Genomic DNA, 13,795 nt, shown 5'->3' on the forward strand with positions numbered 1-13,795 from the left:
CCCTGGAGAAGGATGTCATGCTTGGTAGGGTGGAGGGTCGATGAAAGAGGGGGAGGCCTTCAACGAGATGGATTAATACGGTGGCTGCAATGATGAGCTCAAGTATAGCAGGGATTGCGGGGCTGGCGCGGGATAGGGCAGTGTTTCGTTCTGCTGTGCATGGGGTCGCTATAAGTCGGAAATGACTCAACGGCACTCAACAACAACAACAACAACAACAGCATCTAAAAGAAATATTATGCTCTTCTTAAAAATGATTATGATTGTAAATATGGAACTATTTGGAGTATGGTAAGGGAAAATCAGAAGTCCTGGGTGGTGCAAATGGTTAAGCCCCTGACTGCTAGCTGAAGGGTTAGGGGTTAGAACTCATCCAGAGGCACCTTGCAAGATGGGCCTGGTGATCTGCTTCTGCAAAGGTCACAGCTTTGAAAACCCCATGGGGCATTTCAATTCTGCACACACAGGGTCTCTATGAGTTGGAAATGACTCCACCACAACTAACAATAACAAGGAGAAAAGAAGCAAAATATGTAATTTTATGAACATTATTTCAATTATGCAAAATTACATAATTTTCTGGATAGGCACTTTAAATGAATATGAAGAACTGAAGTTGATTGTGATTTTTTACAAAATGTTTTTAATGTTGCATGGCTTCTAAAATGGTAAAGATGGTGACTGCATAATAATAATAATGGAAATTAATAAAATGCTAGGGGTCATATAGTCTGTCTACGCCAATATTCTCTTTCTCCTGATAGTACCAACTAATTGTGCAAAGAGTTCAAGGGGTTGAAGATCTGGTTTTTAAAAACTATATTTTCCTCTCATGATTCATTATGCTGTCATTCCCAAACACAGTTAAACACTTCTTCAACCATTCATTCCATGTCTTAACATCATGAATTTAAAAATTTTTTTTTCCTTCTGTGTGAGTTAATAATTTCTTTCATTCCTGTTACCTTGTTTTTTTTAATATGTATTTGATTTTGTTTTTGATGAAGGGTGAAGGTTTACACAGAAATTTTGATCACTTCATCACTTATGAAGTAAATTACTTTAGATGCATGCCCTTTCTAGTCAAAGTTTGTGACTCGACGCCTACACATTGATTGGGTGGGACTATGCAATAACGTGCTTTTGGCCCACCAAAGGGATTGGATAGCTTACTGCTAATGCAGATAAAGTGTATGGAACCTGTGATGGTTATGTGTCAAGTTGGCTGGGCCATGGTTTGGCACTTATGTTGTCATGTAATTTGGCAGTAATGAAATGATGTAAGGAACTCTGGTGGTGTAGTGGTTAAGGCATTTGACTACTAACCAAAAGGTTGGTGATTCAAACCCACCAGCCACTCTGTGGAAGAAAGATGGGGTGGTCTGCTTCCATAGAGAAAAACAAACCAAAAAAGAAAAAAGAAAGAAAAGCTACACAAGCAAAAAAGTTCAGAACATGAGATTTGTTTTGGAGGCTGCCAAACAAGGTCTGCTTCCTCTGAAGCCCAATGGGGGTCGCTATGAGTCAGAAACGACTCGATGGCAGAGTTTGTTTTTTTTGGGGGGGAAGTAATGATGTAGTTACTTACCATTTTTTGGTCTGATGTCATTGTCTTCCATTTTGTGATCTGATGTAACTATCCTCCATTTTGTGATGGGTTGTATATCTAGCCTCTGTACCTATGGTTATGGTCCCGTTTGGGAATGAGTTATGTGTTATGTTAATGAGACAGGATTAGGGCAGAATGTATCTTACTTACTAGAGGGTGTGACTCAGTTCAGGAGCCTTATCCTAGTCACCACACTTAGCACCCTTATTCAAGTCACACCCATGCCCTGCCTTGCTCAAGTAAGGGGAGTTTCCTTGGGGTATGGTCTGAGTCATATATATATATATATATATATATATATATATATATATACACATAAATGATCTGGTGAAGTTCCCTCTCTCTCTTGCTCTGGATCTTGCTTTTATCATCTGACCTACAATTCTTGAGCCAGCAGCTTATGGTCTGACCTGATTCACCAGTCTCCACAGCTTTGTCAACCAGCAGCCTGTTACATGACTTTCCAGTTTGGATTCATCCACCCCTGCAACCATGTGAATCAAGAGCAGCCTCCAGCCTAATACCTGCCCCACACATTTTAGACTTGACTGCTAACCAGAAGGCTGGCGGTTGAAACCGACCAACCACTTCTCAGAAGGAAGACCGGGCAATCTACTCCTGTAAAGATACCACCTCGGAAACCCAAGGAGGGGTCACTGTGACTCAGATTTGACTCCATGGCAGGGAGTTTGGTTTGGTTTAGCCTCTACAACAGAATGAACCATTTCCTTGATGGTTTGTGAGTTCCGTAAGACATGGTAACGAATTAAGGAACCCTAAGACAGGACGGAAAGTCCTGAAGGGAGGATAATAGTTGATGTTAGAGACAATGGAGTGGTGCAGCAGTTTGGAAAAGTTGGACATTGGGACATCTTTAGCTTCTAACTCATTGGAACCAGCTTGGTGCTGATCTTTATAAAATTACTCATTTGGTTCCCATTCAACGATTTCTACTTAAATTGTTCTGTGACAGTGGTTACTTTTTCACTTTGTGTGAGTGTTCACATTATTTCTGTTCTGGTTGTTTCATTTCCCTGACTCCTTACATTCTCATCTTTGATTTTTGACCATTTGGTCTCACATAGGCGATTGTTTAAAAGAATACAGTACTTATGGGTGATATTCATTATTTTGTGAGACAATCCGTTATTAAGCTACAAGATAACCACAGGGGTTAGCTTTTTTTGTTTTAGGAATTCGAGGTTCTGTTCCACATTTTCCTCCTATTCTATCAGGGTATCTCTACTGTAGCTCTGATTAGAATGGTGGTAGGGGTAGCCAGGCACCATCTAGTTCTCCTGGTTTCAGGGTAGATGAGGCCATGGTCCTATTAACTTTTTAGCTTCAGTTCATTTTATTATTCAAGGCATTCAAGAACTTGACCTTGTTTATCTTATACTGCTCTTAGGTTTTATCATTTCCTGCTAGCCTTTATATTTTTAGACCATATTAATGGAAAGTCAGTCATGTTTGGCAGCCTCCAAAACAAATCACATGTTCTGAACTTTGTTGCTTCTGTAAACTTTTCTTTCTTTTTTTAGGTCGTTTGTAAATGAAGCTCCTAATACAAGCTCAGGAGCTCTGGTAGCATAGTGCCTAAGGCATTTAACGGCTAACCAGAAGGCTGGCGGTTCAAACCCACCAGCTACTCCTCGGAAGGAAAGGGGCAATCTACTTCCGTAGTGATACTGCCTGGGAAACCTAAGGAGGGGTCGCTATGAGTCGGGCCTGACTCGAGGGGACACATAACAATACAAGTTCGGTATAGACAGGACCCACTACAGGAAGGAAGAAAACACAGCAAGTCTGGGTGTGTTTGGGAGCTCTGGTGGCTAGTGGTTAAGACATTTGCCTGCTAACCAGAAGGCTGGCAGTTCAAACCCACCAGCCACTCCTGGGACGGAAGATTGGGCAATCTACTTCCGTAGAGATACCGCCTCAGAAACCCAAGAAGGGGTCACTATGAGTCTAATCGACTCAAGGGCAGCGAGTTTGTTTTTTATTTGCTTTTTGGGGGCCTGTTCAACGTATGTAAGACAGAAATAATGATTACCACCTTTCTGGGGGTTCTGTGAATGTGATCCAAACAATCCAGAAAACAGTTGCGCGAAGTAAGCGCGGGAAGATCAAGAAGACGCGCTGCTAGAAGGCTGCACTCTCTCCAGCAATTTAGGAACCGTGTCACACGGCTGCATCCCGCCCGCTAGCGGCGCCTTGACTCCGCCCCCATCGCCCCGCCCCCGTCGTGCCGCACGCAGGCGCGTCCTCCGCTGAGCTCACAACCCCGCCCTTACCGCCCCGCCCCTAGGCGGTTGCTCGCGGCGGCCGCATCTCTCCACCAGCCCAATGGCGCGGCTGTCGCGTCAGTGATGTGAAGCAGTGCTTAAGCTTGTCCGGCCCACGGCCCACGGCCCGCAGCCCATTACACCATTCGCCGCCTCAGTCGCTGCAGCCGCTGCAGTCCGAGCAGACTGGGAGGGCGGGAGCCGGCGTGGCGGGGCGGGGCAATCGGCGCGGCTGGATTCACTCCTGTGGGGTGTGGGGTATGGAGAAGCTGTGTGGCCGCTGGCGGAACAGGCTGGCCCAGGCGGCGGCGAGGACCACGGTTACCTTTTGAAGGTGGCGGCCCGATCCCGAGCGGCCAGTGGAGGCAGGAGAACTAGTCCACGGGCAGGTAGTGGTGGCGGCGGCGGTGGCCTGTCCGGGCCCAGGTTGAGGCCTGGGCGGGAAGGAAGGGCGCCCCTGGGAGCGAAAGGCGGGCGGCAGATTGGAAGCCAAAGACTGGTCGACCGGTAGGGAAGCTTCGTAGTTGGTCGAGCAGCTTGGGGAGGGACTGCCTTTTCTGAAGAAGGTAGAAGTGAAGATTATGTAGGAATAACTGATTGTGGGGAACCCGAAGATCCCTTGGGGAGATCAAAATAGGGCGGGCGAAGTTAATGTCTAAGAGGCAGCCTGATTTCCTGAGAGCCTCGAGTAGTTTTAAAGGAAGGAGCGTTAGCTGGCCGAGGTTTGGTGCATCTGCCCTTTTTGTTCCTTCTCGAAACCTATCCTGGCCACAATGAGGCCTTCCAGCCTCGCGCCCTTGGCTCGCTCTCCTCTGCAGATGCGAGAAAGCGAAACATTTCTGAACCCGCGCCTCCTGCCTCTTTCGGTTGTACTCCTTGGGCATGTGCAAAACCAAAAGTAGAACAAAGCTTGGCTGGCTGGAGCTGGAGGAGAGAAAGCCGGTTGGCTGTCGTGTTTAAATTTGCCTTAAATTTTGGCGGAGACTACCTCCTACCACAACATTTGTGTCTTTGTGTACCCTTCTGTATTTTCCCTTCCCACCTTTTTTTCCGGGGGGCAGGGGACGTAAAATCCCCCAAGATTCTGATTCCGACTTATAGCGACCATTTAGGACTGAGTTAAAATGCTCCATAGGGTTTACAGGGCTGTAAATCTTTACGGGAGCAGGCTGCCTCATCTTTATCCCTCAGAGCAGCTGTAACAAGAGTGGAAATTAAGAAAATTTATATGGTGTTTCAAATTCAAAACTGCTAATTACTTTTTTTCCCCCCTCTTTCTAGTTTGGTAATCTGATTGTCAGATGTTGGAAGGCAGTAGGGACAGAACATACTCTTCGTGGTTTTATATCCGTTCTTGGGTGTAGTGTTTAACATTGAGTATTGGTTCCCGTAACTCTTGCCTGAGTCGACAGAGTTAAGCTGGAGCTTTGCTTTGAAGAATAAATAAAGCACAGCCTCTAAACTGGACATAAATGGATCTAAAGACAGCAGTATTTAACGCAGCTCGCGATGGTAAACTCCGGCTTCTCACAAAGTTGTTGGCAAGCAAATCCAAAGAGGAGGTTTCCTCCTTGATTTCTGAAAAAACAAATGGGGCTACACCACTCTTGATGGCAGCCAGGTATGGGCACCTTGACATGGTGGAGTTCCTCCTAGAGCAGTGCAGTGCCTCCATAGAAGTCGGAGGCTCCGTGAATTTTGATGGTGAAACCATTGAGGGAGCTCCCCCACTGTGGGCTGCTTCTGCAGCAGGACATCTGAAGGTGGTCCAGTCTTTGTTAAATCATGGAGCATCTGTCAACAACACGACTTTAACCAATTCAACTCCTCTTCGAGCTGCCTGTTTTGATGGCCACCTGGAAATCGTCAAGTACCTCGTAGAACACAAAGCTGATTTGGAAGTTTCCAACCGACATGGTCATACGTGCTTGATGATTTCATGTTACAAAGGACATAAAGAAATTGCTCAGTATTTACTTGAAAAGGGTGCAGATGTTAATAGAAAAAGCGTTAAAGGTGAGTTCAGCTTCTTCATTTTTCGTTTTTTAAGTGTCTACTGCTGCTTTTCAGGAAGTTTGATACATAATATAAGCCAAGATGAAGTAAGCCAAAATTGACAGATCTGTTTTGATTAAGGATCCCTTCTAATAGAACCTTGTTGAGTGTTTATCTCATATTTGATGGTATATTGAACAAGTGCAATCCTATGTTAGGCAGCATTTTCTCTCCTATTTGGAGTAACTTCCAAGACCTGGGAAATGGGTTCCCCACAGTTACAGAGCATATTGTGGGAGTTAATCTGAGCCCTTAGTTTTGTATTCAACTACCTGAGAATATGCTGAAATATAATAATTTTCCCTCGGCTTTTATTGTGTCAGAACAACCTTGGAGTAGCAATTACTGTATTGAGTCATCCTAATGTTTGTCTTCAGTAGGCATTTTATTTGTTACTCTGTCAGGGAGGGCTAGGCCAAACTGACTTGAAAGGATTAAAATAAATGGAAAAGGAGAAAATCTTTATTCCATATTTATTGTGTGATTAATAGAAAATCTTTTTATATGAAATGTATTAAATATAGCAAAAGAGAGAACATATTTTTAAAACAGCTTCAATACTGAAATAGCAAAACAAGGACTAGGTTAACAAATGTATGTTTGTTGGCTAGCAGCAACATAAACATCAATGTCTAGAAAAAAACTCAGATTTAAAATTGTGTATAATTTTTGATTATAATAAACTGAAAGCATCAAAGATAGTTTAGAATTTTTAGAACTTTTGAAAGCAATTGTTCTGAGAGCATAATTTTGACACTTGGAAACCTTATTTTCCTTTGACAAATTTATTTATACAGCAGCAAATTAATTCACTTGCTGGTTTAAAAAGCTATTAAATTTAAAGTAGTATATGTACATGGTAAAAAATTCAAATAACACGAATTGGTTTATGATGTTTACAGTGAAAAATAAGTTGTATTACCCCTGATTTCTAGAGCTCAAGCACACTGTCAACTGCTCTTTGCAGATTTTTGTGTATCCTTCCTGAGATAGTCTGCAAACACAGCATGCATATCTATGTGTCCTCCCTTCCCCCCACCATACACTGTTGGTTGATACATACTGTTCAGTGTCTGTATTATTATTATTTTTAACCTTAATTTACCTTGGATGTTAGTCAACACCAACACACAAAACTACCTCATGCTGTTTAATGGCTACCCAGTATTTCATTGTATGAATATATGCAGTTTGTCTAGCATAGTGGCTAAGGCACTTGACTGCTAACCAGGAGGCTGGCGGTTCAAACCCACCAGCCACTCCTTGGAAGGAAGATTGGGCATTCTACTTCCGTAGTGATACTGCCTCGAAAACCCAAGGAGGGGTCGCTATGAGTCGGGTCCTACTCGAAGGCACATAACAACAAACGGCAACATGCAGTTTGTCTAGTTCTGTTGATGGACATTTAGGTTTGCTAATGCAATGCCACTGTGAATATTTTTGAACAAAAGTGTGGCGTTACGCATGTGTAATAGTATAGTACAAATACCTAAGAAATGGAATTGCTGAATCGAATTGTGATAGTGTCTTTCTGAGAGGAAAACCACCCAAGTATGGGTACTGTATAGTTCCTGAACATATTTACTGAAAATACTGTATAGTTCCTGAACATATTTACTGAAAACAGTATATATGTGTATTTTTTTAAAAAAAGGTTTGTTTTAAAAATGATACAAGTTTATGACTTTTTGTAATTTTTTTTCCAAAGGAAATGTAAAAATCTCATAAAATTCCCACACTCAGATAATTCTTCTGAAGATATTTTTGAATTTCGCATACAGATATATGTATTCAATTTTATTTTATATATTATCCTATAACCTATTTATTAAGGTTAATAAATATTATCTTAAATGCCACTAATTGTAGCTTCTAAATTTCAGTAGCTGGATGTTCTTCTGTTGATGGAGTTTTATGTTGCTTCTGTTTTTTCAGTATGATAAAAAATGTTTCTAAAAACATTCTTTCTTACATATGTTTCATTTGTGTCCAGTTATCTTTAGTGGTACATTGTTGGGTGAAAGGACAGCATGACTTTAAATTTTTTTCTTAAACAATCACCATTCTTTTAAAGAATGTTCATTTTAAGAGATAACAAATTGCAGCTGAATTGACTATGTTGATGTTGGATATGCTTTGAAATCATAACTAGAAGAAAGAAGGGAAGGGGTTAAAAGGTATGGCTGCTTCTTTAGGCGTGTTGTGGTTTTTTTGGTTTGTTTTTAATCACTGGCCTAATAATGTAAGATTGTTGATAAACTCACGTATCTAAGTCAAATTGGGATATGTTCTAAATTCTTAGGTCATTTTAGAGATGAGTACTGGCACTATTTCCCTTATGCTTTTCAACACTGCTTTATGTACTTCTGGAGATACAGATATATTAGGGAACTAAGCTATGAATAGTTCATATTTTTGTCAAAGTTTTTCTCTGATAAAATGTGAACGATATTTAAATGCTTTAAGCTGTTTCAACAGAATGTTGCCTTTATCACCATCATCTCATAACCTTGTTATGTGAGGGTGTGATGCACCTTCTTTTGGTCAAATGGTTTTCTGATTCTGAGTCATTTTTTTTCAGTATCAATATCTAATATTTATGACTTTTTTTTTTTAAATACCCATAACATGAAAAAATAATAGCATTCCAAAATTTGTTTCTAGGTAACCTCAATTTCGTACATATGAGCATAGTATTTTTACCTTTCATAGTGCCTTTTAATTTTGACAGTGATTTTTAATGAATATTGGAGAAGATTAAGGCCATACACTCTTCCCCCACTATGATCCTGAAGCTTCCATTCTTTTATAACTATTTTCTTGCTGACTCTGGTTTCTTACGGTCTAGCAGGTAATAAAAAAGCAGGAACCAATTGAGACTGAGACAAGGACACTGGAGAAAGATCTAATATAGCAGTCAGATAGAATTTTTCTTTTCCCCCATGTGTTTTTCCCCACCCATGAACTAGAAAAGACTGAAAAAAAAAAGAAGGGATAAAATAGAAAAATTTCTTAAGAAAATTTTATGTCAACCATTGGAAATGGTTCTGAACCAGGAGCATATCAGTAGATTGTACTTGGTTGACTTAAATATAAAATGCTTATGATTTGTACATTTCATTACTTGTTAACAGGCTATGGCATTTCAATACATTGTTTAACCCCTTTCCATTACATTTTAACGGGCTGTGGCATTTTGAACACATTTTAACCTAGATGGAATTTATTCATTAGAGCATTTATTGAGTCCCTCAGTGTTCCTGGCTGTTAGACTTAGGATATACAAAGATGAGTAATACAAGACTTCCAGTCCTTGATTCCCTGCTCTTGAGGGCTCATGGTTTTATTTAAGAGACAGGTCCATAAGCAGGTACTTAAATCACACTGTGGTAAGTGTGACAGTAGTGTTTGCTTCTAGTAGATATTTGGAAATACTTTATCAAAACCAACCAGCTCGTTACATAAAGGGACACTAAGTTCCTTCTTTTCTCGTAGAATTCAGAAGGGGGAGAAAACTCTGAGGTACTTACAATTATCTAATTTAACACTCACAGTAATTGATTATGAGACAGATGTTGATTCCTATTTATAGACCCCAATCAAAAGTGGTTTGTCAGGCCCCTCTCAGAGCTATCATACTGATCTCAATCACTTCTTTGTTAGTCTTCTTTGGCTTTAAATTAAAATGCATAGAAAGCTTATTCCAGTGTTCAACTTTCTTTTTTTGGACTCAGAATAGGACTTTATAGATCTCCAGTGAAGTTTACTTAAGCTTTCAATTCTGCTTTTATACCCAGAGTGTTCCAGGAATTAAGCAGCTAAAATGCTGATTCAGTACTACAGATCAATACTACAGTACTACAGACCAACTCAGCTCTATGTTAGGGTTGGGTTATTGGCTTTAGAGGATGCTCTGACTCTCTTGACCCTCATTGATCAAACACTTTAGATACCAAAGGTAATTAAGTAAATTGTACTAAAGATATTTACTGTGTACTTTTGTGGCAAGGCATCGTGTTGGACATCATGGAGACCACAAGAAGATATAGGATGTCACATTTATTAACTGCTAAAGGAATATAAACAGCCAGTGCTTCAGGATTTTAGAGGCAAAGTGTATACTGACTAGGAATGCTGCATGGAGAAAGTACTTGAGCTTTAAGAAATTGTTGAGACTTGGACAGGGACACTGGAGAAGGATCTGATATAGCAGCAAGATAGAATTTTTCTTTTCCTTCATGTTTTTTTTTCCCATCCATGAACTAGAAAAGACTGAAGAAAAGGATAAAATAGAATGATGTCTTAAAATTTGGTATGTCAACCACTGGAAATGGTTCTAAAGGAAGAGAATATCAGTTGATTGTGCTTGAGATTGTTGGAGATTCGATCTACAGAAGGTGTTTAGTATGGTTTTCGTGGCTTAGAAAATGGCATACAGAAAGCACATAGTGAGAAATATGCTTAGAATTGGAAAAATTGCAAATATGCAGAATTGGAAAGTAGGCATATTTGAACCAAAGGGTATTCAGGGCTAGATTATAAAGGACATTAGATCCCAGGTATGGGAGTTTAATTTTATACTTTACAGTTATAAAAAAAGTATAATTTTATAGTTTATGCAGTGCTGAGCCAGTGAAAAATTTTCCACAGAGGAATAACAGATTTTTTTCGAGAAACCCTTCTAACTGTATTCTACTGTATTGTGAGCTTTTTGAGAGCAGAGACCAGATGTTAGTATTCTGTGCATTGGGAAGAGTATCTGGCTCATAGTGGGCACTTGGTAAATGAGTTTGTTGAATGGCTATGTTGGATTTAAGAGAGGAAAGTTAAGTTCTTTGATGGGGAGAACTGTGTCTTATAGTCCTTTCTGTAAGGAAGTAAATATATACATGAAGATTTAAAGTAACAAAATAAGAAGTGTTGTTGTTGTTACATGCCCTGGAGTCAGACCCGACTCATAGAGACCCCTCCTTGGGTTTCTGAGGCAGTATCACTATGGAAGTAGATTGCCCCATCTTCCTTCCAAGGAGTGGCTGGGGGGTTTGAACCACCAGCCTTCTGGTTACCAGTCAAATGCCTTAGGCACTACACTAAAATAAGAAGTAGTTGTCAAAAATGAATGGTACAAGATAGGGTTCAGAAAAGGGAGAAGGTGTCTGTAGGTGTGTGACAGATATACTTGCATTAAAAGCATTTGAAAGAAAGTTGGTTCAGGCAGTATTTACTTTTATATTTTGGGAAATTTCTAACTTGTACAAAAGTGTAGTGAAGAATACATTGAAAAACTATGTATCCAACACCTTACTTTAGTAGTTATCCACAATTGCCGAAGGGTTTTTTTTTTTTTTTAGTATATTTTGCCTCCCACTCTTTTTTTTGAAGTAGTTTAAAGCAAACTCCAGGTATTATATTATATCTCTTGCTTAGTAAAGACATTTTCAGATAGAGATGTATTCCATCAAGGAAGTGTTAAATGGGGGGAAGAAAAATCCTATTTTTTCCCCCACTATAGGTTGGGCAATCTACTTCTGTAGTGATACTTCCTCAGAAACCCAAGGAGGGGTTGCTCTGAGTCAGGTCTGACTCGATGGCAAATAACAAACAACAAAAATGCTAAAGAATCTCAAATAAGAAAATTATGTAAAGATAGTGTAAGTGATATATTTTAATAAATTAAGAAATTCTGGTGTTAAAGTCATAATTTTTTCATGGTAGATAAGTTATTTCAGTATATTGTCTGAGAGCTGGAAGCTGAAGTTCTATTTTCTTGGCTTCGAGAGCTCTCAGCTCTTAGTTATTTGTATGTATCTGTTTGCATAGAAGAGTAAAAGGGGGGGAAAGAAGGGATTTAAAATTTTACTCTACTCTATAACATATCTATATTTATCTTGATATAATAATGATGTTAACATAACTTACTATTTGATTTCATTAACATTTAATCCCAGGTCATCAGTTTGCTTCTACACATTGTCCCATGCTTATTCTTTTGACTCTTGTGTCTTCTTGGCACATTTCTCTGTACCCTCAGGGAGACTTGTCCTATTTAGAGAAGCTAAACTGATATGTATAAATCAAGTTTAGTAGGGAAATACCCAAGTGGTCCTCCATCTTAGAGATAGGATTTTGTACTGTGAATTCTCACTCAGAACTGAATTGAGGTTGATGAGAATGAGTTGGTCCTGAATTCTACTGCTATTTCATAGTTGTCGGTGGAAACAACATGAATGTAAAACCGAGGTTATTTATTTATTTATTATTTTTATTTTTTTAATTGTGATTTGGGTGTAAGTTTACAGAGCAAATTCATTTTCCATACAGCAGTTCATGCACATTTTATTTCATGACATTGACTACAATTTCCACAATGTAACAGCTCTCTTCCCACTTTCTCCCTATAGTTTCCTCTTCTCTGTGTCCTTTCCTATCCATTCCTGCTCCCTAAGCTATCTCCCTGTGCGTATACCGCCCTTCTGTTCTCCCATGATTGATCATTCTAAGGAGTGTATCTACCTGGTGTAACTGTGCACGCTATATGCATGTCTATTGTGTGGTTGGAAGCCACAGAAGTGAGTTCAATTCCAGGCCTGAAGAATAACTAGGGGTCATAGTCTCAGGGGTTTCACCAGGCAGTTTCAGACCAGTAAGCCTGGTCTTTATTATAATTTTGAGTTTTGTTCCACATTGCTCTCCTACTCTATCTGGGATCTCCTGCACTGATCCCTTTCTGAGTGGTTGACATTGGTAGTCAGATACCATCTAGTTCTTCTGGTCTCATGGTCAAATAGGCTGAGTTTCTTACGATCCATTAGTCCTTGGAGTAATTGTTTCCATGTATCTTTGGTTTTCTTCATTCTTTGCTTTGACGAGGAAAGACCAATTGTTGCATCTAGATGGCCTCTTGCAAGCTTTAAGACCTCAGTCACTATATCCTACTCACCAAAGTAGGATGTAGTGTTTTTGTGTAGTATGTTAGGCAAGTCAAGCTTGATGTTCCCTGCTACCATGGTCTTGAGTCCAGAGGTCCGTTAACTCCCTCCATCAGGTTGGTTGACTGTAGCTAAGTAGTTATTATAAGTTTGCCGACTGTTAATTCTATTGATATGGACATTCTTACAGCACATGCAAATAATGTATGCAGAAATATCATCCACCAGCCTTATATATTGTCATGGGTGTATTCGCTTTTGCCTAGACATACCTGATCATTCAACCTGTCTACCCATCTATTTACCTGTAGATTAATGTTTGTTATCACTGATAACAGTATTGTATATGTAAAAGTGTTTATGTTTGTTGTCTGTACCTCTGTGCACCTCACTGTGTCTTCCTTTTCCTTAGTGTAGATGTGTTGGTCACTCAGTTTGGTATATTGCCTTTCTTTTCACCCAAATCAGTTCTTGTCTTTCATCTGTCTAGCAGTTTTCCCTCCCCTTCCATCCCTAGTAACCAACAAAGTAGTTTCCTTCCATATATAAACCTATCCTTGACTTTTTACAGTAGTGGACTAATAAAATATTTGTCCTTCTGTGATTGACTTATTTCACTCAGCATAATGTCCTCCAGGTTCATCCGTGTTATGTGGTGTTTTGTGGATTCTGCATTATTCTTTAGGGTTGCATAGTATTCCATTGTATGTATTTACCATAGTTTGGTTATCCATTCTTCCGTTCATGGGCACTTACGTAGTTTCCATCTCTTTGCTATTGTGAATAGTGCTGTGATGAACATGGTTGTGTATTATATTGGTTCATGTCCTGGCTCTCACTTCTTTCGGATATATAGTTAGTAATGGGATTTCTGGATCAAAAGGTATTTCTATTTCCAACTTTTTTTTTTTTTTTTT

General features: G+C 39.7%; 1 protein-coding gene across 1 annotated transcript in view; it reads left to right on the top strand.

Moving 5' to 3' along the window:
• The first annotated feature begins 5,366 nt into the window (after nt 1-5,366).
• Nucleotides 5,367-13,795, top strand: part of FEM1C (fem-1 homolog C) — a 23,595-nt gene continuing 15,166 nt past the window's right edge. The window contains exon 1 of the mRNA XM_007954521.2: nt 5,367-5,910. Coding sequence (XP_007952712.1) covers nt 5,367-5,910 — 544 coding nt within the window. The remainder of the gene's footprint in view (nt 5,911-13,795) is intronic.

Source organism: Orycteropus afer, unplaced genomic scaffold, assembly GCF_000298275.1.
Source record: "Orycteropus afer afer isolate SDZICR_OR568_19922 unplaced genomic scaffold, OryAfe1.0 scaffold00464, whole genome shotgun sequence".
NCBI lineage: Eukaryota > Metazoa > Chordata > Mammalia > Tubulidentata > Orycteropodidae > Orycteropus > Orycteropus afer.